The 27,072-nt window shown below is 36.7% G+C and overlaps 1 protein-coding gene across 1 annotated transcript in view; it reads left to right on the plus strand.

Moving 5' to 3' along the window:
• LOC131591802 (protein piccolo) overlaps positions 1-27,072 on the plus strand; it is a 309,295-nt gene that overhangs the window by 140,130 nt on the left and 142,093 nt on the right. Inside the window, exons 6-7 of the mRNA XM_058862865.1 lie at positions 685-5,746; positions 6,120-8,131. Of these exons, the coding sequence (XP_058718848.1) occupies positions 685-5,746; positions 6,120-8,131 (7,074 nt within the window). The remainder of the gene's footprint in view (positions 1-684; positions 5,747-6,119; positions 8,132-27,072) is intronic.

Consider the following 27,072-nt stretch of genomic DNA (forward strand, 5'->3'; position numbering starts at 1 on the left):
TTCTTTTTTATGAGGTTCTCAAAAAATATTTGTACAGTGCCCAATTGTAGGGGACATTCTAATATGTGGGGACATTCCAGATGTCAATAAATCATGTTTCAGTACTCTATGCATTCTGTTGCATATTGCAATGTGTAATACTTCAATCAACAAAAGTAAACCATGAGTGCAAAATTTAAGGAGATTGACATATTTCTAGACAATTATAAAATGTTCAATGGGCAGAGAAAGGAGCAGACTCCAGAAATTCTGCAGACATTTGTCAAGCTATATTACTCTGTATCAAAAAACCATGTAGACAGCTTTGAAATATAGTAAATAAAATCTTCAAATAAATAAACCCTTGGGCAACCTGCCCCATGCATGTGTGGTGAAGCGGCAGGTTATCATTACTAAGTGTTCATAAAACAATTGCATTTTATATTGAAAAGTAGAAGTTCATCTTGAAAGTAGTAAAATCAGTTGCCAGTGTGGACAGACATGCAAAGCCTAGTTAGAGTCAATGCAAAAACTCAAAATTCGAGGAACTTTTTTGTATTATTCTAATAGCTTTGAATAGCAAAATTAGTGTCTACATCTGAGGCATGAATTCAACCTTTTGGAAAAAAAAAAAATTAAATGCCAGGAGACATTAAGAATTTTTATATAAATATATACACACGCATTATGTATTTATTTTTTTAGGAAAAGGAGGATGAAAAATCAGACACATCAAGCTCTCAGCAACAGAAAAGTCCACAAGGTCTGAGTGACACCGGGTATTCTTCTGATGGGATATCAAGTTCACTTGGTGAAATTCCAAGTCATATCCCCACTGATGAAAAGGATTTACTCAAAGAATCTAATAAAAAAGAAACTGTTTCACAAGAAAGTCCACCAAGCCCCTCAGATCTAGCTAAATTGGAAAGTACTGTACTCTCAATTTTAGAAGCTCAGGCAAGCACTCTTTCTGATGAAAAATCTGAAAAAAGCAAAGAGCTTTCTGAAACATATGGCGAACAGACAAAGGATCAACTTAAAACAAAGCCTTTGCCCGTCACTCTGGAATCTTACAGTTCAGATGAGGAAGACTTAAAAGCTATCAAAGGTGAAGGAACGATTGTAGAAGAGGGCAAAGGAACTGCTTCCTCCCGGGCAGACTACAAGGAAGAACATGAAGGAGATGACATATCAGCAAGGAGACAACAACGCTATGACTCTGTGGAAGACAGCAGTGAGAGTGAAAACTCACCTGTCCCAAGGAGAAAAAGAAGAACTAGTGTTGGTTCTTCAAGCAGTGATGAATACAAACGAGATGACAGTCAGGGATCAGGTGATGAAGAAGACTTCATTAGAAAGCAGATTATAGAGATGAGTGCTGATGAAGATGCTTCAGGTTCTGAAGATGATGAATTCATTAGAAATCAACTCAAGGAGATCAGTGCAGCTGAAAGCCAAAGGAAAGAAGAAGTGAAAAGCAAAGCCAAAGGAACAGCTGGAAAACACAGAAGAATGGCACGGAAAAGTAGTGCAGGCTATGATGAGGATGCAGGAAGACGACATTCATGGCATGATGATGATGATGAGACTTTTGATGAAAGCCCAGAGCCAAAATACAGGGAAAGTAAAAGTCAAGACAGTGAAGAACTTGCAGTATCTGGAGGAGGAGGTCTTCGACGTTTCAAAACAATAGAACTAAATAGTACAATAACAAACAAATATTCTGAAGTATCTGAACAACAGAAAGGTATTTTATATTTTGATGAGGAGCCTGAGCTAGAGATGGAGAGTCTTACAGATTCACCAGAAGATCGATCTAGAGGAGAAGGATCTTCTAGTTTACATGCTTCTAGTTTCACACCAGGTACATCTCCTACTTCAGTGTCATCACTTGATGAAGACAGTGACAGTAGTCCTAGTCACAAAAAACTGGGAGGAGAGAGCAAACAACAGCGCAAAGCAAGGCATCGAACACATGGTCCTCTTCTTCCCACTATTGAAGATTCTTCAGAAGAAGAAGAACTACGGGAAGAGGAAGAGCTGCTAAAGGAACAAGAGAAACAACGTGAATTAGAACAGCAACAAAGAAAAAGTTCTAGCAAAAAGTCTAAAAAGGACAAGGATGAACTCAGAGCCCAGAGAAGAAGGGAACGTCCAAAGACTCCACCAAGTAATCTTTCTCCCATTGAAGATGCATCTCCAACAGAAGAATTACGACAGGCTGCAGAAATGGAAGAGCTGCACAGATCTTCTTGTTCTGAATATTCACCCAGCATTGAGTCAGAACCTGAAGGTTTTGAAATCAGCCCAGAAAAAATAATAGAAGTGCAAAAAGTTTACAAATTGCCTACTGCTGTCTCTCTATACTCACCAACAGATGAACAATCAACTGGACTCCCAAAAGAAGAGATTGGTCAAAAGACATTAAAAAGTGCTGAAGAGGTATATGAGGAGATGATGCATAAGTCCAAATCATTTCAAATGTCAAATGAAAAAGATGAAGTATTTGAAAAAGAATCTTTATATGGTGGAATGCTAATAGAGGATTATATTTATGAATCTTTAGTAGAGGATACTTACAATGCAACTATTGATACTAATCTTGTTATGCGACAAGATGAGAGCAGTGAATATATACAACAGAAAGGAAAAGAGAAAAAACCAAGAGCTTCAGAACAGGTGTATGATGAACCACAGAAAATTAGTGATCTAGAGAAAGACTACTATGGTGTTGAGACTTTACATACTATTGTGCCTCAAGAAGATATTGTTTCTAGTTCTTATATTATCCCAGAAAGTCATGAAATAGTTGTATTAGACAGCACAGTAACTTCTACCATTGAGGAAAAGCATTTGTTAGATGCAGAAGCTGCTTATGAAGAGCTTATGAAAAGACAGAAAATGCAGCTAACCCCTGGGTCAAGTCCAACACAGCCAGCTTCAGATTTAATTCCTACATCTGATACAAAGGGATCGGGTGGTGCAGAAATAGTGGATAGTACATCTTTAACATCAAGCACTACTTCAGCAATCTCAGATGTATCACCGGTCAGTAGCACAACACTTTCTATTCCAGATGTTAAAATAACACAGCATTTTACAGCAGAGGAAATTGAAGATGAATACTTAACAGATTATGCCAGAGAAATTCAAGAAATCATTTCTCATGAGACATCAATATTGACATACTCTGAGACATCAGAAGGTGCTGCATCAGTTTTACCTTCTGATACAGCTTCCTTAACATCATCTACATCTTCAGTTTGTACCACAGATAGTTCCTCACCTATAGATAGTGCAACCACAGGTTTTGTAGGTCCAGCAGATGGTGTAAGTAAACCAGCAGATTCTGAAAGTGTCAGGATAATAACACAGGTTCCCTTAACATCTGCAAAAGAGTACTCTGAAGTGAGCATGCCTTATGAATCTATTGCCGGAGCCACAAAAAAACCAACTCTTGAATCAGATGCAGAGAGTGTGGAGAAAATGGCAGTTTGTTTGCCTGAAACTGTACCTTTAGTAGTGGCACCTACAGTTACAAAATCCAAGGAATATGCAGCTGATACCATAACCTTTGATACCTCCAAAGCAGAGAAGGAAGCAGCTAGAAAAGCTAAAAGTACAGTAGAGGCTGTCAGTGTCAAAATTCATCATGAAGAGCCACACAAAGAATTGGGTGTTGATATGACAAGAATTGATTTGACTAATGCTGCATCTGAGCAACCACCTATATGTATAACACCAATACCAGTTTCAGAGCCTGCATCAGAAACATCTGTACTCACTCACAGTGTTGTAAGTAAGACCAGCATGGTCTCTGTGCCTTCCTCAGCTCCTGCTGTTTCAGCCAAAGTATTCTCTCTTTTTAGAAGCTCTTCTTTGGATTCTTCTACACATCCTTCTCCACCCCCACCTCCTCCTCCTCCTCCACCACCTCCTCCACCACCATTACCACCACCACCTATTTTACCCAAGCCAGCCATTTATCCCAAAAAGAAATCACAGATTAAAGCTCCAGCAGCAACAGCTCCTACAGTGGTACCTCCAGTCACAAGTGTTCCAACACTAGAGTCCATTGCTGTATTAAAGGATCATGTGGTACCTGTCACAAAAACATACACCCCAACACCACCTCCTGTACCACCCAAACCATCCTCCATTCCAGCAGGGCTTGTCTTCAGTCATAGGCCCCCTGAAGTAACTAAGCCTCCAATTGCTCCTAAACCAGCAGTTCCTCCGCTCCCAATAGCTGTTCATAAGCCAGCAGAAATACAGCCCAAACCAGTAAGCTTGTCATTGACTTCAAGTATGACTCTGAATTTGGTATCCACAGCTGAATACAAAATACCATCTCCCACTTCCCCTTTGTCTCCACACTCTAACAAATCTTCACCAAGGTTGGCAAAACCCTCACAGGAAACCTATGTTGTCATCACATTGCCATCTGAGCCTGGGACTCCCACTGAAGCTATAACTAGCCAGGCTGTTACCAGCTGGCCTTTAGAAGAACCTTCTAAAGAACAGATTCCCCAACCTATGCAACCAGTTTTTACTACATCCATGAAAACGATGGATATTCAAAGTATGGCCGGTCAGAGTATGTATATTTCAGGTGCGCTGCAAGCTATTCCTGTGACAACACAATCAACTTTCGAAAAAATACCTACTTCAAAATCAGTAGTAGCAACAACAGACATTACCAAGACCACAGTGTCTGTGGTTAAGGGTCCAGTGCCTGGTTATGGTTTAGGTAGTGTTGCTATTACTATACCTCCAGAGCCACTACATATTGTAGATCAACCCAGATACAGAGAGAATGGAAGGTTCCATCCTTTGGGCGATGTCATAGATCTTCGCACATTAACTAAGATGGACATTGAAATGAGGGACAGCTGTATGGATCTCTCTGCTGTTTCCATGGATGTAAGAAGGCAAATGCCAGCAAGTGACACAAGTGGACGGCCAGTAAGTACTGTCCAGCCATCCATAATAAATCTTAGCACTGCATGTGTTGCTGATACTTCTCTGCCTGTAGTCACTGAGACAGTAACTGTAATGACCTGCACTGCCACTGTGAGCTACACCACCAGCACAGACAGCCTTGTGGATCTGGGACATGCGATGACAACACCGCTTCAGCTAACAACATCCAAACATTTTGAGCCTGCGTACAGAGTAACAGGCAGCCAGGCCTTCTCTGTAGGTAGAGATGAAGTGCCAATAAATTTATCACTAGGTACTTCAACACAGGCAGTGACGTGGGCTGCTACAAAGCCTGTTACTGTGCCACCTGTTGGTGTTACAAATGGTTGGACTGATCTCTCCACTTCTCAGGAGCCAGCAGAGAGTGGAGCAGTTGACCTTAGCACTACAAAATCCCACAGAACAGTAGTAACAATGGATGACACATCTTCAGGTATTGTAACAACAGTAATTGAAGATGATGAAAAGCCTGTAGATCTGACTGCAGGGAGAAGAGCTGTCTGCTGTGATATGGTTTATAAATTGCCATTTGGTAGGAGCTGTACAGCACAGCAGCCTTCTACTACACTTCCTGAAGATCGCTTTGGCTACAGAGATGACCATTATCAGTATGATCGTTCAGGGTCATATGGCTATCGAGGAATTGGAGGTATGAAACCATCTATGTCTGACACAAATTTATCAGAAGCTGGACTATTTGCATACAGAAGCAAAAATAGCTTTGATTATCGAGTTGGGGCAACTGATACAGCAGTAGATCTTACTTCTGGAAGAGTAACTACAGGTCAGTATGACACAGCAGCAGATCTTTCTTTGAAATATAATTTTGATGTTCCTCACCTCATTTCAGGATAATTTTTTTATTGTTTTTCCCCTCTTTCTGTTGTTTTGTTTTCTTTTGGACAGTGTGACAAATTATTCCGGATTACACGTGTTTTTCATTTCTTCATTTTACGTATGTGTTTGCACAGAGGTGCCTGCATGTGCCTGCATGTTCAGAAATGCTGTTTCCTTCACATCTAAAGTATATCATTAACCTGAAGATTTGCATGCAGTTTCCCCTTCCCATTTATTTCATCAAGATGGGATGACTTTCAGAATCCGAAAAGCAGCATTCTTTTGTGGGACTGGACTGTAACTATGCCCTGTAATTTCAGGTGAGGTTATGGATTACTCAAGCAAGACTACAGGTCCATATCCAGAGACTCGGCAGATTTCTGGCCTTGGGCTCAGTACACCACAGTATTCCCAAGCAAGAATGGTGTCATCTGTGGGTTCCCAGTTTGGCGTTGGAAGTGTTTTAAGGTCATCCAATGGTGTTGTTTATTCTTCAGTAGCAACTCCAATCCCATCCACGTTTGCCATCACCACACAACCTGGTTCTATTTTCAGTACAAGTGTCAGAGATTTACCTACTCTCCAAACAATTGACTCAGTGCCCTCTTTATCAACTTTGCAACAGACTCAACCACTTCCAAGATCATATAGTTTCTTGACAACTGTGGCAGCTGAAAAAGATAAAGCAATTACTGCTGTTGGTATGGAGACAGGGTTGCCACCTCATTCTATAGAAACTATTACCACTGAGCCAACCAGCTTGATACCTGCTTTAACTACAGCATCTGAAGTTTATACAGATGTAATTGATGATGAGGTTGCCCTTCTCATTGCCCCTGAAGAAGGCAAACAGCAGCAGCTTGATTTGGAGCGGGAACTTCTTGAGCTTGAGAAAATTAAGCAGCAGCGCTTTGCAGAAGAGCTGGAATGGGAACGTCAGGAAATTCAAAGATTTAGGGAACAAGAAAAGTTTATGGTGCAAAAAAAGCTTGAGGAGTTGCAATCCATGAAACATCATCTCTTATTTCAGCAGGAGGAGGAACGACAAGCTCAGTTTATGATGAGACAAGAGACATTAGCGCAGCAGCAATTGCAGCTTGAACAATTCCAACAACTCCAACAGCAGCTCCACCAACAGTTAGAGGAGCAAAAACTTCGTCAAATATATCAGTATGGTTATGATCCTTCAGGAACTGGCTCACCACAAACTACCACAGATCAAACACTTTTGGAGGGACAGTATGCAAGCACAGAAAATGGCCAATTTTGGCCTACTGATGACACAACCACTACAGCTTCAGGAGTGCTGGGTGTTGAAATTCCACAAAGTCAAGCATGGTATACAGTTCAGACTGATGGCATTACCCAATACATACCCAGGTCTGGTATCCTAAGCTCAGTTTCAGAAATGTCTCTTAAGGATATTGATGTTAGAGAGGAAAAACAATTGAAAAAGAGAAGTTCTATGCCAAAATTACGTGGTCCTTATGAAGAGTTTGAGGAGACCCTGGAAGGAGAGCCCCGGTGTTTCAAAAAAATAGTGGACAGTGGAGTGCAAACTGATGATGAAGATGGAGCAGACAGAGGTTACACCAACAGGAGGCGGAGATCTAAGAAGAGTGTTGATACAAGTGTTCAGACAGATGATGAAGATCAGGATGAATGGGATCTTTCCAGCAGATCCAGAAGGAAGCCTCGTGTAGGGAAATACAGCGAGAGCACCACTGAGGCAGACAAAGCTAAACCATTCTCCAAGGTATCTAGTATTGCAGTTCAGACAGTGGCAGAGATTTCTGTGCAAACAGAACCTGTAGGAACAATAAGAACACCTTCAATCAGGGCCCGATGGGATGCTAAGGTTGAAATCATAAAGCATATTTCAGCTCCAGAAAAGACATATAAAGGAGAAAGTCTGGGATGTCAAACGGAGACAGCATCAGACACTCAAAGTCCCCAATATCTGTCAGCTTCATCTCCTCAGAAAGATAAAAAACGTCCAACACCATTAGAGATAGGATACTCATCCCACCTTCGTCCAGACTCCACATTACAGGTAGTCCCTTCCCCTCCCAAATCCCCCAAAGTTCTCTATTCACCCATTTCACCCGTTTCACCAAGCAAAGTTATAGAGTCAGCATTTGTACCTTATGAGAAACCCATCACTGATGACATCAGCCCTCAGAAGATGCTGCATGCTGACATGGCCAAAGTTCCTCCATCAAGCCCAAAGGCAGGAAAGATGATGCAACGCTCTATGTCTGATCCTAAACCCCTGAGTCCCACAGCAGAAGACAGTTCCAGAGCTCAATTTCAGTACACTGAGGGTTTTATGGTAAGAAGTATTTGCTTGCTTTTTTTTTTTTTTATAATATGCAATTCTACAGATATCAGTACAGCATGAGGACAGACACACTCATTTCCAATACATGTGTATGTAGTCTTTTTGCACACATTGCTGAAAAGTCCAGAGGAATATCTGCTGTCTAAAGCAATGGCTATTTCCTTCACTGCTTTGCCAGGAAACAGAGAAACCAGTATTACAGTCCTACTAATATTCAGGAAGTAACACAACAAGTTCATTTTCCTAATTTGGATGGCACTTTGTGTTTTATATGGCAATTCATTGCCAGTATTTGGCTTCCTGAAAATTCTTCAGAGAATTGAAACCATTTCCTTTCTAATCATACAACATCCAGCTCTTGTGCCACAGTCTGTAGTGCATTTACCTTGAAATTACTGCATGTGCCTTCTGAAAGACAGATAACACCAGATTTATAATTGCTTTACTTTGCTGTCCTTTTTGACCTTCATGAGGTTTCTTAGCCATGTGTGATTCTGTAGATAATCTTGTGTCCCAGTGTGTACATTTTTTATCTTTCCCAGACCAGTCTCATATCAAAAATCCATATTTAATTTGTTTGTTTTGGATAAGGAGGATTATCAGGAAGTAATGCAAGTTTTGAGGGCTGTTTCTTATAGGGGTCAGAAGAGGCTGACATCAGTAGGATCAAAATTTTAATTTCTGCAGTATTTCTTTTCCTTGAGAAGTAAGATTTCATATTTGGGAATTAGATTGATATTTATGAATTAAAGAAATAAGTGTTGGCAAAAAAGAAAATAGCTTTATAGTAAGATATGTTCTTGGCTGTCCTTTTATCTGAGACCATTCCCTTCTGTCAGTTGATGCATCAGTATCTTTTCAGAACTCTGGAAGAGTTACCATTCAGAAATATTTAACTTTCATGTTCAGTTATCTGTGAATACAAGTGATTAGTACAGACTGGATAACATAAAGAGGGTTTGTTCTCTCTGATAATTTGGCTGGCTTTCAAATGCAACATTGTCTTTGTTATACCCTCAAAGGCTCCCACTGTAAGTAGTTCCTGCAGCTTCACGTATTTGTGCAGTATTAAATGCTTTTCATGCTATTACTGCTTGGAAAACAGTACTTGGAAGTTTGAAGGGAAAGCCATAGTTATGGCATTGGCACTCCATTTAAACATCTTTTGCTAATGAACAATAAGCACAGTGGGGGAAAATAGCATGAGCACTAAAATTTCATGTAGAGCTCTTGGTACAGCATCTTGAAGAAGGTTGCTCATGGATTAATATATTAATATACTTAATATTGGAGTATAGGTATAATATTGTAAAATGTTATATAATTGTAAAAGTATAGTAAACCCATTTCTGAGAACAAATTATTCAGTACACTTGTTTCACAGATACATACATATATTTGATATAAATTTTATCCTTCTATGGATACAATGATATGTATCAACATACAATGATATGATATCCATGAATATGGATGTTGAATTCTATGAACAACTCATTGTTTAAAGGTCTTTACAGTAGATTTTGAACACATACATTACTCTTTAAAGAGACATGAAAACAAAGAGCTTTACACCATTGTTTCTTTTTGTACCAACATGCTGTTTACAATTTTGCCTTGAACCCGAAGAACAATGAAGCTGCTTGGTAAATTTCCCATGACCATCATAGCTGACTTCAGCTTTGATGCTATGTCAAGCATTAAGGTTGTTATACTCTCTGATAGAGTTTTGGTTATTATGTGTCTGAGGCTCAGTTAGCTTATGCTGGGATCAGGTATGTGAAGTTTAAAGCAGGAAAAGGCACATGGCCAAGAAGAAGAAAAATATTTACAGTGATCCTGAAGAATGTAATCAACTGACTTCATCAGCATCTGGAAACAGGGGTATAAGATACTTCTGCAGTTTCTGTATCAGTTTCTGTTCTCAATTACTCAGTCCAGTTATGTTATGAAGGACAGTTCTATAGTATAAGACCTAAATTATCTAGTTTCCACAAGACTTACAGTATTCCCCTCAGCATGTCCATTTGTTTATACCATGGGTTTAGGGCTGTGTGAGGGGTTTAGGGTTTTCTTGTGAAGCAGAAGAAAGACTGGACAGTGATTTCTTTTGTACATTATATCACGTTAAAGAGTTCTGTGAAAGCATACACAGTTTCATTGTTGGCAAAGTGTAAACCTTGTTGACATTTTTTCAACTCTACATCTTTGTTGCTAGAGCCACATGGTGTTGTTATACTTAAGTTTAAATATAAGATCACTTTTAGACTATCCTTTTAAGCGTGAAAGTAAGATGCTGCCTTTACTTTGAAATATTTTTGACATGGGCTGTTTTTTATTCATTCTGTGTATGTACAGTGCCCACAACAACTAAAGTGTGTTAAATTTCTGTGTACACTTTTGTGGCTCCTGACTGTAGAGTTCCTAATTTCCTAGTTAAAAAAATTGAATAGAAAAAAAAAAAAATAGAAAGGGAAAATAAAAAAAAAAATAGAAGGGGACAGTTATGTCATTCAAAAGAGTGGAGTTCAGTACGGAAAAACTTATAAAACAGCTCCCTCTGAGAAAGAGAATTTACTAGAACTGAACATAAAAGAATAAAATGGAAATGAAAGATTGATCTTTCATTTCCTTAAGGAAATGGAATATGTATATGAATATTTTTTACATGGATGAATATCCCATCACTTTTTTATTAGTTCATGAATCAGGGTTATGTCTTTGTCTGCATTCATAAACACTGCAGGTGAAAAGGGTGCTTATGTATTCATATATGATTCACAGGTGCTTTTTTCATGGCAATTGAGCAAAAAATTTGATCCTTACCCAATTGGTGGCACTAAAAGTGTAAGACTAAAATTGATCTCTTTCTGATATTTACAATCAAATGATAACCTGTCCTTCAGACAGTGCTTTTTCATCAATCATGCATTTCTTCCAATAGAATTTTTTTTTTTTTTACATTTCAGGGAGATATTATGGAGACTATAACTAAGATAATTAAATTATCTCTCTGTGTCTTAGAACTGTTGCTTGAAATATAATTATTTTCTTTAATGCACCTTATAAAGAAAATTATTGCAGCATTTTACCTTATCTAGAATAAGTGAAAGGCTGAAAAGCACCCTCGTAGCTAATCACATAATAAAAATATCGAGGTAACATTACTTTCAGTGGTGGCACATTTAATTTTCCAGCAACAAGCTGGGTGGTTGCATTACAATTCCACTTGCTTGTCTCTCATATTCTCTATCTCTATGTGAACACTACAAATTATATAAATGGTGGATGCCTGTTCATCCAAAGAAAAAGTATTGCTTGCCCCTATGCCTGTTTTTTTAGTTCCTATGTGCTGTGCATTAGTAATACATATTAGTATGTAATAGCAATACCTATTAGAAATCAAGTATAGCTGAGTCAAGAAAATATTAGAAATTGTATCTTGTCATCACAAGATAATTTGTGAAAGCCACTCATTAGAATTGGCATTTTGCAAAGATTCCCAGTTTTGCTGTTTTGTGAGCTTTGTCTCTTGCACTCCCTGGGGCAATGAGCTCCCCAGAACTGATTTTATTTGACTTTTGAGCAGTCCAGCATGATATGGTTCAATAGAGTGAATAGCCATAGGAGTGGTTTCCATGAGAGCACCAGGAACTATTCAATAGAATCTGGAAGTGAAGATTCCAATTCATCCTTTCAGCAGCAACAAAAAAATTGTGAGTACCTGTCTAACGTAATAAAGAAGCAGCTCTACACCAGTGCGCTACAGAATCATGTGCCAGTCACAGTCATCTTTGGCACTTGTACAGATTGCATATGTGTAATCAAAGATGGGAGTTGTCTTTCTTTTGCCTTTGGATGCAGAATGTCGGTTCAGCTAAACTGAGGCAAATTGCAGAAGATCTTGCACATGACCTGTCACACAAATAAAACATCTACAGCTAAGCAATGCATAGACTCAGCAGAAATATTTGTGTTCATGAAACTAATGCAAAGACACATCTGTCAACAGCCTGTCAGCTTTAGGGTAGAAACTGTACATTTCAGCTTTAGCACTTAGAGTAAATCCTATCAATATGTTTATTAAGAGGGACTTTTCTTGACATTTTTATCTGGTGTGATTTACCATACTTGTAAGGGGAAAATAAATCAAGTGTTCATAATATAGTAAAAAAAAAAGTAACTATTTAAAGGACAATCCCCCCAAATATGTCTCTATTTACACAAAAAATGCAAGATTTCTTCTATTATATCAGGAGCAGAAATATACTGATTTTAAGAGTGGAGTTTCTTTTAGATGGCTTTATTAACACATTAATGTATATCATCTTGTGTAGCATTCTGAAACTTTGAACTCTAAAACCAGAAGGTAAAGACTTGATGATTCCACAGAATCACAGAATGATGTGCATTGGAAGGGACTTTAAAATTCATCTAGTTCCAACTTCCTCTGCTACCAGGGACACCTTTCACTACACCAGGTTGCTCCAATCCCCATCCCACCTGGCCTTAAATATTTCTAGGGACACGGGGCATCCACAAGTGACAGCGTCAGACATGCTGTACTTCTGAGCACTGAAAAGGGAAAACAAGGTAATTGTTCTCAGTAGAATTAAGACCTTCCATCTACCATATCCATCATGTTTTGCTTGTTTATTCAGGACTAAGCTGATCACCAGTTCAGCAAGGAGCATTCTCCCTGGATAATGAATAGACAGAAAAAGGTAGGGATAATTACCCTGTTTGAAGGTGGATATTTCTGTTTGCTGAGGCTCCTCAGAAGCAGGGAGTAGGTTCATTTCTTAATGTCATGGCAGAATGTCAGGTAACATAATTCTTCTACTGTTGAAGCAGAAGACATAGGTACTTCCTTTGGTTTCTTGTTATCTGTACTTAATTCCACCTAAAAGGACTTGGTACTTTGTTATATTTTTTTTAGTTACTGTAAAATATTCAGAAGTGATTTTTGGTCTGACACACATGTGGTCACATTGTTGTACTGCAAAAGGCTTAATTCAATGACTTTAATTTTCCATTTTAGTTCCATGATTCAGCCCAGAAAAAGGGAATAACATTTTGATTTGTGTAAAAACTATACTTCCGTGTAAAGGAGGAATTACCTTCTGTGGAAACAGAAGGTAATTTGGGTTTCAGTACAGATGGGTGTTGAGTGAGAAACCATCTTTAGTAGTAACTAAATTTAAGTGCAAAGATTTTTTTTAGCTTTGCTTCTAAGTGACATTACTGGGCTGTAGTTTAATGAAAATTCTCCGGACACTGGTGGCAACAAGTCCTTCATTTTGAGCATGCATAAACCAGTCTTAAAGAATGATCTGGGAGAAGTCTGATTTGCATAATTCATATGTATTTCATGCAGTTTGTGAACTGCACATGCAGGAATGTCTGACAGTGTTTTAATACACTTAGCAACAGGCTAAGTCACTAGGCCTGAATAATGCTGGTTCATTGCTTATGGATGGGAAATCTTATCTTGAGACTGAATTCAGGCCAGCAATCCAGAGAAGGTGTAGATGTTTCCCACCAATTTCCTTTTGTACTTGACTATTGTCACGTGCTTTTTTTGTGTGCTTCAAACAAATTCGCTGGGAACTGAGTTACAAAGACAATCTCTGTCACATTTAGAAATAATTCTCAACAATCTTATCTTGTGTAAATAATAAAATAAGACTTATCTATCTTTTCCTTTAACCATGTGGTTTTAGCTAGATTTAAGATTATTTTTCCACCAGTGGTCTGAATTATTTACAATTTAGAGTCCCATTAACATTTCAAGCTACTGTTTCCTCTGAAGTATTTGAAATCCTTTGGAATAACATTCATGGGACTCAAGTGGGGCATCTTTTTTTCCATCTGTCAGGTCTTCCAAAGAGACAGAATATCCCACATTTGGGCAAGATGTCATGTTAACATTATTTTCTAAAGCACATTTAACTGGGTCAGTCTTTTCTGCCTGATACTTTTGTATTCATTGCTTTCACACCTTCTCTATTCAACCAAGGGACGTTCATGCATAGTAGAAAGTTATTGTAGTGTTCAGTCTTTTTCCTTAAAAATCTTTTATAAAGCATGAGATTCATGGCAGAGTTGAGAAAGAGCCTTGGTTTTATGTCACCTGGGCCTTTTCTATCCTGCTTTCCGTTCATCCATCTTTCTCTCTAGCCAGCTCTTATGTAGACATTAAGAAAACCATCCCTGGCCACAAATCCCATCCCCCAATCTTTTATCTTCCATAAAGACAAAGAAGAACAGAGGTACAATAGTACCTCTTTCACTTTATGGTTGACTTGAGTACCGTGGTTATCTGTTTTAATAATAATACTTGGAATATTTGGTGTGGAATTAGGTAAATATTATGCTCCTTGTTTTAAAGTATTAAATACAGGGTATAAATTTTATACAGTGGAACCAGGCAGGAACAGAAGAAAGACAGAGGGACATGTACCCATGAGCAAATTTTGGTCTACTTCAGCTCTGTTTTGCTTCAGATCTGCATCTCCTCTCAAGCCACAGATTACTGTAGTTAGTATGAATAAGAGGGTAAAAGTTCTACCAGCATAATTGTCTGACTGAAATAAAAAGAGGATTTCTTTCACATGTTCTCCCGATAATTCTGGCTTCCTGCATTTTATTCTGTCTACAGTTTTATAGGCATCCTTGACTGAAGCTCCGAAAGCAATTCTGATAAAATAAATGTACTTTCTCCAAAAGGAGCAGAAGAACAATGTCTGTAAAATCTTTGTTAGAAAGAAAGTGCTGTCTGTGCTTTATTAGCAGTTGTTTGGTGCAGTAAAAGCTGAACAATAGATCAAATTAGCTGATGTAAATTATCTTCTGTACTGTGTTTATGTCCAAAAGGAGACAGTCATTGGTTTGGACTGGTATTCCCAACTGGGATTTGAATCTGTTTGGGTTACAATTAGGACAGAGCTTCCTACTGAGTTTTCTTCTGAAGAAGGCTAATTTGTTTATAATAATTCCTAACTTATTTTTAGCATATGTGGTACTAAAAATTTCAAAATTCTACATTATTACCTTAGGAAAAATATGAAAAATATTTGCTGAGCTAGATATACTCCATATAATCACCCAAAAATATAAAAATAACAAAAGATTACATGAAGATAGTTCAGTAATCTTTGTGCTAGATGTGCTTGTGTTTGTAATATTCTTCAGAGCATTATAAGCTTCATAAATTGTATACCAGATCTCTGAACATTTGCTTCTTATCTGTAAAAATACTGGCTAGACCAGATCCATTTGTGCTATCATTGTTTCAAAATGCAATGTGTTCTGATAGCATCTAACAGTTTCTTTTCTTTCTTTCTTTCTTTCTTTCTTTCTTTCTTTCTTTCTTTCTTTCTTTCTTTCTTTCTTTCTTTCTTTCTTTCTTTCTTTCTTTCTTTCTTTCTTTCTTTCTTTCTTTCTTTCTTTCTTTCTTTCTTTCTTTCTTTCTTTCTTTCTTTCTTTCTTTCTTTCTTTCTTTCTTTCTTTCTTTCTTTCTTTCTTTCTTTCTTTCTTTCTTTCTTTCTTTCTTTCTTTCTTTCTTTCTTTCTTTCTTTCTTTCTTTCTTTCTTTTTCTTTCTTCTTTTTCAATTAATGAGACTTGCCTAATTTAGAACTAACTTTCCTTTGGTTCTGATCCTCAAAATCCCTCTAGTCAAGTATTGCTTCTCTGAGACAGTGATTTCTTATTAAAAATAATTTGTAAAGATTGACATATGGTTTTGGATATTATTGCTGCAAGATTAAATTTCATTATTAAATACTCAGAAAAATAGTCCCTTCTGCTGCATTTCTTTACATTCTTACTCCAGCACAACATTATTGCTAAGCTATTTTTTTTTTCAATGGTGATTTTAAATGGAAGTTTTCTTTCCATCTGCCAGCTGGAAAGTGAGTATCTTAATTCAATATGGTCACTGTCAAACAGGAAAGCAGTTTTAAGTGTATCAAACAGGGGGTTGTCCTAGGCTTTTCTCTTTAATAATTCAGTTGTAATTTAAAGCATGAAGAAATGACTCATATAGCATTTTTAGATTGATATAGGAAAGATAATTACTATGGAAAGCAGAATTGCAATTCAGAGTGATGTTCCAAAATTGCAATAATGATATAGATGCTACAGGTACCGAATGAAAAAACCAAAACAAAGCAGGAATATTGCTGATTAGGCAATACCGGTAGTGAAAATGGTCCAGGGTATGCAAATGTTCAGACTTAATATGACTTAAAAATATCAAGTGCTTCCATGAAAGTTAGAGGTGTTCTTGGGAAATACTGACAACTGGTGCCTGTGCAGGATTCATGTTGCAGTTCTTCCCTGCTCAGTGGCTGGTGAGACTTCAGCTTTAATACTAATTGCAGTTTAGCTCAGCACCACTGAAGAGTTAGAGGATGAGATGGTTCAAAGTTGAACATAAGAGAAAGGATGAAATATTTAGACAATGTTAGTTAGATGTCTGAAGGATTTGGCTGTGTTGGTCTAGAAAGAAGACCAAAAATGAAGAAGAGTCTTTCACTGTGTTAACCATTATGTTAAATAGGACAAATATTAACCACTCTACACATCCAGTAGAGGCACAGGATGGGCTATCTCAATCTGTGGCCTGGGATATTTAGTAGATATGAACTTTGTAACTACAATAGCACAGATGTCTTAGAACTGATATATTTTAGTGAAACTCTATTACATCTGAATATTTGGAATAGCATAAAGGGGTTGATAGCCTACATGACTGTTTTCCTTTCCAAGACAACGATATCTTGAGCACTATGAGTTAACAGAATTATGTTTAAAAATTAAATTCTAAAATTAAAAACAACTTCTTTAGTATTCATGGCTCTTCTTACACAGTATCACACACATCTTTGCTGTTAATTTGTATTAGTGTAGCATTTGCCACAGAGTGCTGAGTAAACAAGCCGCTCAGCTGTGGCCCTTTCTATAATACAAGTGTCTGCAGTGATGCAGTCCTCATTTAAAAGATGGGAAGCTGAGACAGGCATAATCAAATAGCCTAAATATCCCCATTTTATTCCTTCCATCCCTTAGCTGAAGTGGAATTTGCTCCCTATTTTACTTTTCTCTTTCCATTTCTCTTCTGAAGTCTGGAAATCTCTTGTCTTCCTTGGCTGACACAACCAGTCTACCTAGCTAAGGTGTGAAGGATTGGAATAACATAAGAATAACATGTTTAACATTAGATATTGGTGGTGAAAAATCCCACCTGATCTGGTCACTGTATATTCATCTTATAATCTGCAGGCAGAAATATTCCAAGGGAACAGTAATTAATCCACTTATTTTAGATTTTACTTTAGAATGAAATCAATCCCCTCATTTCTCAAATGACTACAGTAAAGTTCTAGATTATTCAGACTGCTTTTGGTGTCATGGTCACTCAGGAAGCCTGTCTTCTGAGTCTTCTGTGTTCCTATTTCCTGTGTTTTTTTCTCTCAAAACAGTGAATTTCTTAATTATGTATTAGTTTATTTTTATCAATTCTGCACAGAAATGTTATGATTCTGTTAAAATTAGGTTTACAAATTATTTTCTAGGTTCTAAAGCTCAATTAAAGAAAAATAATAAAAAAATATTAATTTAAAATAACTTTCATATAATTCACTGAAATGTCATTTTTATAAAAAGTCTTTCAACTATTTCCTTCAGCATGCTTTTAAGATGAATGGCTGCTGACAAATGGACATTATAGTGCAGACAAATTTTATTTACAGGACGAGGTTGGCTCTGCTGACACCAATGCAGAATTTCAGAAGCTATCTTGTCAACAGTTCTCAAAGCCCACTTGGAGAGAACAAGTTTTTCATTTGTGCTTATCTTCTTAGTTCAGTTTCTCAAAATAATTTTCAATTTTTTACCAAGAAGGAGCTGAACTCTGGTAGAGAAAGTGATTAACATACTGAAATGTTCAGCTCAGGGAGTGGAATCCATAATGACATGGTAAGTGCTTTCAGTCCCTGCATTTTAAATGAAGACATGAGAGAGGAATTAACAGTAGCCATGTTGGCTAGTGCTGCGCTGCCTAAGTCATCTCTTTAGAAACTCCAAATACAGAGGTAAGTCTATCACAAGACATGGCTTAGACATCTCTGTGAAATTTTGATGCAGAGCCTGAAATTTCTCCCTTGGTGTGAGACTGCAGAGGAAGCCTGCCTTTTGGCTCTCCTTCAGAACTTCATGAGTTTTCTACATCGGGAATTCGGGTCTTAGTTCAATTTCTGTTCACATTCTCCATCTGTCTGTATCTTCCCTCTAATCTCCTTGCTAAACCCTACTTCTGTTCCCCAGCTGGTCTTTCTTTGACACTCTCTCTCATCCAATCTAAGTGGTTCCTATCAAAACACAGCTTTGATTATCTCACCTTACTCACTTTGCAAGCTGTTTGCTGATGTCAAACCCAGCTCAAGCATCCAATGTGCTGGTGCTCTTACACTGCCTGGCAAGCCTTTTCCCTGGGGCGTTATGGCCAGGCAGGCTAAGTGGGCCAGCCACTAACTAAGACTGAAGGCAGGGTTCGAAATTTAATAACTACTATGGAGGAAGGTCTGAAGGAGGATTATATGCTGAGGATTTCTTTAGTGTGTGTGTGGGATGAGTTTAACAGGTTTGATTTCTCAAATCTGGATAACTCCTTGACTTAGACAGTCAGCAGTTGCCAGAGGTGAAAAGATAGTCAGGAAGGGTGATGGATGGAGTGAATCAGAATGAGAGTTACCCACCTAAAGTTTAAGTTTAATGCAGTTTATTTAATGGAAGAATATTTCAAGACTGAGTCTTTTTTTTCAGCTGCTATATAGCATTAGTAAAACATGATGACATAAGACTCAGGAAGTCATAAGGTTTGGAGGTAATATTTACTTCATTCATTTCTGGAATGCATTTTCTGTAATCTCCTTTGTAGCTGTGTTTTTGGTGTATATATGATGCAAGTGAGCAACAGTGAAATAAAATCATGCTTCTTGTCTGAGTTGATGTTAGAAACAATTACTCTTTTTTTTTTAGAAATGTTACTGTCTGGGTTAATCACTTACATCATATTGATGCTCCTTTTATGATCCCTAAGTTGTAACCAGCAGTAGAAATATTGTGGTCTTCTAGGAAGAATGGAATGGAATAAATGAGTTTGTCCTTTGCCCATTTGATCAGGCACAGTGTAATATAGAGAATTTTATTCTAATGCCTTCAGATATTTTTTTCAGGCAGTAAAAGTGATTCTTGTGACAGTGGTAGTGTAGGCTGCACTGAGTACTTCTGTTCTTACCGCCTGTTTGAGCATTGCTTGTCTGAAGAATGATAACCTAGGAAGAGGAACACATTTTATCTCTTTTCTTCCTGTTCCTTCATCATTGGGCCCAAAAACTCATGATGGAAAACAAGAAGTTTTGACAATGTTAGAGAAGTAGCATTTTTACCATATGTGTACAGGCACACACATAGAAACACATACGTATGTGTCAAAACACAAATGGCTTCTCTGGAGGGTATTTTTATCTCAGACACTGCAGTTATGGAACATCAAAACTTTAATTTAATTAAAATATATACTGAACTCCCTAATCTTTCACTCCTTATGCAGCATTGTTGCAGTATATCCATCAAGATGTTGGTGTCTGTATAATATTTTGAAAATATTTCCTATCTAAACTTCTCAGTCATCACAGATCACCAAAAAATCAGGTTGGAAAGGTGCTTTGAAGGTCATACAGTCCCATCTTGACCTCAAAGCTAGGCTAATTTCTAAGTTAGAGCAGATGTCTACAGGTCTTGCCAAGATGGATTTTGAAAATCTCTAAGGATGGAGATTTTACTGTCCCTCTGTGCATTCTGTTCTGACAATTCACTGCTCTCATGTCAAAGAGTGCTTCACTTCCCTTGTGCAACTTGTGCCTTTTGTCCTTCATGGTGCATCCCTTAGAAGAGTCTGTCTACTCAGTACTTCTTCATTTTAGACTTGAAGACACAGTTAGGTGTTTTTTTTCAAGCTCAGTTCCCTTAACCTCTCTTCTTTGAACAGACACTCTCCCTCAAGCCCTGACCATCATACTGGGCCTGCACTGGGATCTCTAAATGACATTTTTAATGGTTTGTGTGGATATAAAACAGGGTAGGAAGAGCTGGGAGACTTGCCCATCTGAGTCCTTCTCTTCCAGTTTACATTGTTGTTCTCATTAGCTGGAGTGCAGACACACTTGAACTGCTGTGCTGCTTCACTTCAGAAACAAATTACATTTCCTAAAGCATTTCCTATGTAGATTTATAAAGAAATACCCAGTACAGTCCAGGAAACACTAGTCTGTGACCCCCATTAAGCTCTCAAACCCTGTAATTATGTTAGAAGAATTTTGTAAACTGCTGGGTTTGAGGTTTTGGGTCGTCGGGGGATTTTTTTCTGCTAGAATTTTTTTCCATTTTTTCTAGATTTTTTTCTTTATTCATTTAAGTTTTAAGAAACCATCATTTCGTAAAAGAAAACCTGGTATTTGGGGTGCATGTAGTTCATAGGTGATATATACATTCTAAGACACTGACACATCTATGTCTGTCATCATTATATATAGAAAGTCATTTATAAATGTATTCTAGATTTTTAGCTCATAGATTAGAAAATGTCTCTTTCCTTCCCATGTTATGGGTAACTAGATTTGAAAAAAAATTCCCTAAAATCCAGTGATAGTATTCTGTAAAACCCCTCTCTGAAATACTTCTTTAGAAAATATGGCATAAAAACATATATGTGTTTTATACAAATATTAGCTACAATTGAAGGATAAGTGATGTAGCACTATCAAACATAAGTCACATAATGTTTTATAACATTACCTGGTGTAATGTAAGTTACACCAGAATCCCTAATTCCAATTGGCACTAATTAATGAGATTTTGTTTGGAAGCTCTTAAACATGAGGTTCACTTTCTTAATGTTTTAATATTTTGCTCTGTTTGGGAAGATGAAAAAAAATGTTTACAACATTACTGCTGAACCCTTTGTGATTTATTATGATGAATCTACTGTGATGTTCAGATCTGAATATTCCCATTGACTTTTGAAACTGTAGAGGCTTGTGCTTGTGTTGTAGAATCAGGAATCTGATGGCTTTTGTAAAATTCTCTGAAGTTAATGATATACTCTGTTAATTCAGTCAGCTGCACATCATGCCTTGAGAAAATTTTTTTTTTTTCTTTGATTTGATAATTTCACTATTTCAAATATGAGGAACTTTTTGCACTCTCTTTAAAACAATTTTTAGTTCTGATTATTATAAAAAATGGAACCCCTAACTTGAGAGAATGTGGGGAGCAGAGGGGAAGGCTATTCATTTAAATGATTGAAATATCACTGCTGGAAATTTTCTAGTAGAAAATAATATTTAAATCTGAATTTTATATTGAAGAAGTTTAAAGCTTGCACTAGAAGAAAGAGAGGAGTTTTGTATGGTAGAGAAAAAAATGCAGTGATTTTTTTTAGCTTTAGTTTTAGTGATGTTTTTTATGGAGAGAAAGGAAAAAAAAAGGACCTCGTCATTTTCAAGCTGAAAAAATAGATAGTGATTCTCTTGAAACACATTTTTTCCTATCTCATTTAAAAGAAAAAAAAAATAAATTAACACAATCAAAACAATACCCCGCAAAAAACAAAACCAGGCAACCATGGGTTGTTTTTTCCTCTACTACCCATTCCTACTGGAAATATTTTAAAAACAACAACAACAAAAAAAGCTTTTATTATTGGAGAAGGATTTTGTGTCTGACTTGTTCTGGAAGTGTAGACAATACAGTCAATAAAGTAAATGGTGGAATGGGGAAAGTGACAGACAGTGATAATCAGCTCCATTTGCTTCAGAGCCCGGAAGGAGTTTGATACACAGAAAAGTTCTGAATGTGTTCATTGAGCTGGAGATATCAATAAAGTAGTTGAGACTCTAAAAGTCTCATTTTTGCATCAAATTTTTAATTCTGTTTTTATTTTAGTATTTTTTGATGTGTATCTTAATCATGTTGATATATTACACATACAAATTAGTAATAAATTAAGAATTAAATGAATCAAAAACGGTGTCCTGCTCACAATAGGTAGAAATTTCAAATAAAGTATGTTTTAACTTCATTGCCCTAAACATTTTCTAATTATGCAATGGGGAGAAACATGTATATGCTTTCAAATATTTCTGTGTATTTCTGATGTGTATTTCTGAATGTCTGTCATCAGTTGTGAGTTTTCTGCTGAAAGTATCGGATTGCTAATAATTAATATTAAACTTCAAAGCATTTTTAAAAAAACATGTTACAAATACTTTTCTTGCAGTTCAGAATATTCATCTTTTAAACACAGTTTGGAAATCTAGTGCCAATTGAGAATGAGCAAAGTGAAGTTTGTGCTTTATAATTTCTCCTGAACTGGTTTTATAGAAGGAAGAATAGACTTAAAAACAAGTTGAAGATTTTCAAGTGTTTTGGTTTTTTACATGCAGTTCAACAACTGGAAATCAATTTCATGATGATAGAATCTGCAACACAATTTCAGATCAAAATCCATCTAATTCAGCCTTTCCTGTATGACATTGACTAAGTCACATATTTTCAGTAAAAAATGAGATTATCAACTGATGCAAAGTGATTTAATGTTTTCCAGAAAGAGAGCAGAGCAGATAAAGAAAAATGTTTCTTCATTAATTCAGTACTTGGTGTATATGTGTAAAATGATGTTCAAACGACACAGTAAGGAATTTCACACTATCTCACAGAGCTCCTAGATGATGCATTCTGAGGTAAATGCCATCAGTGCCTCGCCATTCGAGATAATCTTCATCACTATTCAGCAGCCTGCTTCCTGGCTGCTATAAGTACAGCAAGGTACTAGAATGATTGCTGTGCTTTCAGAAGAGGAATCTAAAAAAAAGAAATTATTTTGTATTTCCTGATGTAACACAAACAGCTGGTGCTGTATGTTTTATGAGTTCTGTAATGTTTATAGTCAAGTTCTTTTGCTTATAGTCTTCTCAAATATCTATGACCATAAATACTGTCATCTGAAAATGAAGTAAAACCATATGGATATTTGACTTGATGTCTTAGAAATTACATAACAGCAATGTTCATCATGGAAGATGACTCGATGTTCACTATCCTGTTTTTTCCAAGGCTCTAAAATCAGTGCGTGATTGATGCTAAACAATATCTTTTTGTCAGTCTTAGCTCTGAGGCAAATAAATGCATGGCTAATAAAGCTGAGACCCTTTAAACACTAACTTTTTTTGTAGGGTCAAAAAATTTCAGCTAAGAGATGTTGCTTTTTCTTAAATAATATTCTATATTTATATTTTAAATAGTACCAAATAAATACAAAAATTATTCAAAATTTGCAAAATATAAAATGGATATTTTTTTTTTTAGTTTTCTCATTTAGATCTAGGTGCTCCTAAACTGCTAATAATGCTAGAATAACCAGAAAATCAGATTTGACTCAAAGTGAGACACACTGAAACAAAGTCTCTGAAGTCCTTGATTTTATATAGGTGAACTAATGAGCAAAACTATTTTTCTGCATCAGACGCTGTGTAACATCCAGTTATTTAGTGTCTCAAGTTGGCATTCCTCATCTCTATAGTGCCATTAAACATGCCATTATGGCCTGTTACTGAAGGGTGACTTTCAGTATTAAACTGTTTAAAGTTTATGCTTCTTGTCTTTCTCTCCTTAAAGGTCTTAGTGGTAGCATTGTTCAATGAATGTTTAGCAGAACCATTTTCAGGGTTGGCTATTTTTTTGTTTTTTTCTACCTAAATACTATCTAATAAGTGTTCTTTTCATGTTTAGCCTGATACTCTGAAGCCCTCATTTCTTCTTGTTTTGTGTAATACTGCTTTCCTAAACTTTTATTGTGCTGGATCTGTGTCTACAGAAACATTTTCTTCTGACATCCTCACCAGCTAAAAACCATTAGTTACTTCTGCCTTTTTCAGTCTTTGGGAGCACATGTATGACAAATCACACTCACACACAGCAGTTCTGCTCTCAATCCATAAATACTGTCATTTCTTTTCTGTAAGGGCATGTATCATCACTCTGAGCCTCAGGCTGCTATAGGTCCCAGTGAGCATCACACTGTCTGAGACTGCAGAACAATCATTTGACTTTCTGTTAACTTCTCTGGACCCAAAAAATACTGAATGAGATGACTGCAAAGCCTGATACTTTGCAAAGATAAGATGTCACTAATATATTCAGTAGACATTAGTTTTCGATGGTTTGGGCTAATTTTTTTAGCTCTTGCTCTTCCACTGGTCTAAATGTATATTTGGATGATTACATACATTTCAGGGTTTCATTAATTTTCTTTTATTTGTAAACAAATGCTAATGGGTTTGCTAGAAATTTTAAAGCAGTGAATAAAACACATAGAAAATAAAAGAGAAGGGAACCAACACAAATCTGTCATTCTCCTGTGAACATCTTTTAATGATGATTTCCTGTGTTTCTGTAATAGGAAATATTATATTGCATGTTTAGGGTGATTGATATAGTCCATATGCATATAATCAAGCAGAGCTGTTTTTATCTTGATTTTTTTGACCTATGGCAGCAATGGACTTGATTTGGGACAAGAATAATAGATCTGAAAATGAGAGGGAAGAAAAAACACTTTTTTCTTTTGTATATGCAGTGAATATATATCCTAGATTCCAGGCCAACCATAAGATTTTTCATTTTTATTTTGTGTCTTGAAATATTGCTGTTACATTAAATTCTGTTTCTCCTTTTTTTTTTTTTTTTTTGTTACACATGTAGGTTTAGAAACTGCAAATGGCACACATTTCACATTAACTTCTGATTTTTTTGCTACCTTATCTTTATTTTTAGCTTCATTAGTGTTTAAAAGTAATCTTTGCCAACTTTCTGTCTTCCTGTCCTGCTTGTCACAATAAGCAGAAATGGGAAGAGGAAGGTCATGATTCTAAAATAGTATAATTGCTATTAAAATAGTAGGAAGAAAATCCATTAAAGGTTACTGCTTTCTTCTTCCTCAGCCCTACACAGTTGCATTAAATATCACATTGCATACAAGGTTGTCATCTGATGTAATTTTTCCAGGAGTAGAATACTTCTTCCTCTGGAAATGAATAGATTACAGTGCTAGTAATAGAAATTATATTTAATAATTAGTAAAATAATAAAATATAAATATTATCTCCATGTATGCCTTCATAGAGGAGAATGAGGATGTTCTAAAAATTCAGTTTTACTCAGTTAAGCTAATGAAGACCAAGGTGAGTGCCTTGTCTTTATTTCTTTGGTAAAGAGGTGGAGTTGATGTCCAATCTAGTTTTAAATACAGATGATGAAGCATTTGCCATTTCTGTTTCCCAGCCCCATGGATTAAATCTATTTCAGAGTTAACAGAGACTAGAATATATGTAAAAGTAAAGAAACAAAAAACCAAACAAAACCCCAAACAAACAAAAAGTAAACTCTGAAAAAAATGGTAAAATATCTTTTAAGATATTGGGTTTTTTTGAAAAAAAAACCAGATAATCTGTTTCACTTTGGTATCTGTTTAAGCACATAACATAGTGAAAGCTATTTTTCTTCCATGAGAAGATGCTCTGTTTTGTATTAGTATATCAGATTTCTGTATGGTTTATTCAAGTGTTAATGCTTACTTTAAAAATTGGCTTTTTGAAGTTTAAGGGTGGGTTTGGAGAAGAGGTTAATTGGGTTTTGTTTAATTTTCGTCACTTAACAATGGATTTATATCAAACTGGAAATTCCATTTTTATATGAGAACAAGAATAGGAATATGGAGTTTTGTGTGGTCTGGCTAGTACGTTTTCTTGCTGTAGAAAAAGTGTAATGGAAAATCCGGACATACTGTGAGTTGTTTTCACACCTCCTAAGTTTAGCCATCTGTGGCAGATGATCTACTCTGTGTGTTCGTTGTCAGGTTCAACTACATTTCTTTAAAAGGTGTGAGGGTTGCGCCTGCCCTGGGATCAACTGAGCGTATTTTAGGGGGAATGTTTGTGCTTTAGAAAATGAGGGATGGAGGGAGACAGGAAAGAAAAGTTTCAGGCAGAAAGAAGTTTAAGGGAGACACTGAGAAGCTGCACAAAAGAGAGAGAAATACACTTGCAACATGAACTGAGGGATAGATCAGCTTGTCCAGCTGAGGCAGAGGGGCTTAGGCAGAGTCTACTGCAAGACCTGAAAGCTGGTGAGTTCTTGGAATGGATTGAAGCCTGAAAGACAAGTATCAGCAATCAAGGAGAGTTTCCCAAACTTACTTTAGTTTCTATTCTGTTCTAACAACGTGTAATACTGGGACCATGGTATATAGTACCAGAGATGAGTAAGAAATATGTTTTCCACCAACAGAATGTATTGTAGTGGTAAATTTAAGGCACTTTTGGAAAGAGAGAGGTAAATTTGATACAGCCCATTCTGCAGATGCACAGCAGCATGGATGAAACCAGAGCTTAGAATATAGAAAAAGGAGGCTTAGCTGCAGGAAGGCTTGAATTAGGCAGGTGGGCACTTGGTGAGTTTGTCTAATCTGTGCCTTACAGCAGCAGCTACATGGCCATTGTTCTCCAGCATGAACCATATTTTGGAGAAAGTGGTTAATCAGCGCTCTAATCACTCTGCCACCTTTAATTTTAAACTGGGGAAGTAAAGCATTGTGAGCACATAATAAGGTATATATTGCCTGAATGATCAAACTGAGCCAAACCCAGAACCTCTGATTGCTGAGGAGGGGTGTAATTTCTGAAGAATTTAAGAGGTGGTGAGGTTCCTGCAAAAGAAAAAAGGATTAGAACTCTTCTTCAAGCAGATATTGCATGAGGAGCCAAAAGCAGGAATTGAAACTCCTCTAGTTGTGGTGAGTGGGAATGAC

The sequence above is a fragment of the Poecile atricapillus genome, chromosome W (assembly GCF_030490865.1).
Source record: "Poecile atricapillus isolate bPoeAtr1 chromosome W, bPoeAtr1.hap1, whole genome shotgun sequence".
In the NCBI taxonomy this organism is placed as follows: Eukaryota; Metazoa; Chordata; class Aves; order Passeriformes; family Paridae; genus Poecile; species Poecile atricapillus.